The sequence below is a fragment of the Montipora capricornis genome, chromosome 9 (assembly GCF_036669925.1).
Source record: "Montipora capricornis isolate CH-2021 chromosome 9, ASM3666992v2, whole genome shotgun sequence".
NCBI classification, from domain to species: domain Eukaryota; kingdom Metazoa; phylum Cnidaria; class Anthozoa; order Scleractinia; family Acroporidae; genus Montipora; species Montipora capricornis.
Window position 1 is genome coordinate 47,166,906 of NC_090891.1, and position 2,500 is coordinate 47,169,405.

Genomic DNA, 2,500 nt, shown 5'->3' on the forward strand with positions numbered 1-2,500 from the left:
ATAGCTGTAGACAGGGCAGCTGTAAACCAAACACCCGCAACAGCTGCTCCAAATATCTTCTTTTTGATGAGGCGATGCTTGAATGGACGAAAAGTTGCATGCATCCTCTCCAAAGAAATAGCAGCAAGGTTTGCTACAGAGGCTAGTGGAAAGAAATACCACAAACTGAAAATAACTATGGAGATCTCAAAGCTCCTGTTAATGTTAATCTTCCAAAATTTACAATCGTTACCCAGGAACAAAATCTCAAAGATCAAGTTGTATGTAACAAACATGTCTGCAACCGCCAGGCTGATCACCAGGTACATGCTACGCTTGCGAAGGATTCGCTCTTTCAGGTAAATAATGATTGTAAGAGCATTCATGGTCACAATAGCAACAGTTTCGATGGTAAATACTGTCAGCCAGGCGATGCACTTTTGGTGATGAGAATCATTGGTCATCTACGTGAAGAAAGAAAACGACGATTAGAACATTAGGATAGTTTGTGATTGGCTAAGAGAAATGCGGTTGTTAGGTAACGCAATACAAAAAAGAGGAAAGAGGTAATTCGGTAAGAAAATCGAAGGTAACAAACTAAGCATTCTGGTTGGCCAAAAATCACAGATAACCAATCAAATGTGAGTCCCCTGCACAATTATCTAACTTTTCTTTTATTTAATATCAATAAGTAGCCACAATTTTTTTTTCGTACAATTTGAAAAATTGAACTGATAAATTTAAGACCTCTGGGCTCGTGCAATTTAGTTGGCTTTTAGAAGCCTTACAATATTTTTTTTGTCCCAATTTGCACGAAAACATCGTGATTATTCATATACACGCAATCTCGCTTTAAAGCAATGAACGAATGCACTTCGTATTAGTAACATTCCGTGCTAAAATGTATTTTATCATGATCGTTTGATAAAGCAGCTGAAAATGAAGTGACACAGAATAGAACCAATAAACGCCGCCTCTAAGTGGCGCATTGACATCGAGCACAAAAGCCCGAGTTGATGAGTCTGAATATTGATCCACAACCGGATGCCATCTTTGAGAAGACAATGTTGGGGAAACAGCCTATGTTTCAACCCCATGCACACATTTCTGGGTTGTTTCCCGAGTTAGTTTCCCGACTTAGTTTGGTGATCCTCATTTTCCCCAGTTTAAATAATGCCTTAGAGTACGAAAATAAAGAACAAAACGAGATTACAAAGAAGAAGAAAAGCGAAGGAGATGACAGCGACTGGGGAAAACAGACAAACTGTTACAACTTTGCACGAATATAGTCATCCTGTTTTTCTTAGTTTTATTGTCACTTCAAGTTAGTTTAAATTTTGTTTACCGTTTGTTCAAAAACAAGAAGGTAAATGAAGTAATATACCAGACTTTTGTTCCCGTTTTTAACAAAAACCAGCCAATATGATAACAGGAAACCGGTTGCTGCAAAACTTATTAATTCGTAACTGTTGAAAAGAATTTCAAGGCAGGGCAAATAAAGTACAATGCTTGCTTTTAAGACGCTAAATTACTAACCTTTCAGCTTTCGTCTTGGGCAATTTGTCATCAACCTTGTCTTACACTCCAAAGTGCAAGCTACGACACCTTTTTATTTTTCAATGAAATTCATTGTGAACGTCATTGTGCTTCGCCCTTACGCGAACCATTTGAGTGGAAAAAATTAGTAGTGTAAGTTAAGTTACGGACCTCGACCTCTGTGAATAAAAGCCGGTATATATTTTCTTCCAAGAAAACGTATTCGAGTTTACTAGCTGTTTCTTAAACTTGCGTAATTGCGCTGAATGGAAATTTGCTATAGAAGATGTAACCCGAGAGGAAGAAGTTTAAAGTCAGGTTAATTCACAAATTTGGTCACCTGTCCAGCATAGAATAATAACGCCACCACGAGGTCATGTTATTGATCGTTGGCATTTTACAAAAGAACTAACTGTTTCCCGCTTTCAAGTATTATGTAATGAGGTACTGAAAGTACATTCTAAATTAACTGTTTCCCGCTTTCAAGTAATATGTAATGAGGTAATGAAAGTACATTCTAGTGTTTATTAAAAAAGACGGGTCTGAAATTTAGCCTTTAAAATTTCAAATGTCATCAGTACATTATCAAGACAACTACAGTAGCTCGCACAAAGAAGAGAAAACTATTTTTCCTGAAAAAGTCCTGTGAGAATTGAAGTCGCTTCGAAAAGAGCGCTAAAGTGAATTGTGAAGCGAGGAACTGACTAAAATATTGTGCTATTTCACCTTAACAGACAAAATAGAAGCTGTGTTTAAATTAATATTTGTTGATGACTTCCTGTCCAGCTGCAAGGAGAATGTTTTTGTGTTTAACCCACACTTGCCTTAAACGTTTGCCTAACTTCATGTCAAAACGAAAGTGCATCAATAAATTTAACACATAATTTGCCTTATAATTGTGCTTGCCGCTTCTTATGTCGTCAGTAATATTTGACAATTATTCGCCGAAGGCGAAGTGATTATCGGTGAATATTCACCGAGACGA

General features: G+C 37.1%; 1 protein-coding gene across 2 annotated transcripts in view; it reads right to left on the reverse strand.

Moving 5' to 3' along the window:
* Positions 1-2,500, reverse strand: part of LOC138015827 (substance-K receptor-like) — a 3,235-nt gene that overhangs the window by 544 nt on the left and 191 nt on the right. Inside the window, exons 1-2 of one of the 2 annotated variants that reach the window (XM_068862944.1) lie at positions 1,516-1,881; positions 1-443 (exon numbers count right to left, since the gene is read on the reverse strand). The exon at positions 1-443 is cut by the window's left edge and continues 544 nt beyond it. In XM_068862944.1, coding sequence (XP_068719045.1) covers positions 1-443 — 443 coding nt within the window. In that variant the 5' untranslated portion in view covers positions 1,516-1,881. Of the gene's footprint in view, positions 444-1,515; positions 1,882-2,500 lie in introns of those variants that run through there. The other variant, XM_068862943.1, reaches the window with a different exon arrangement.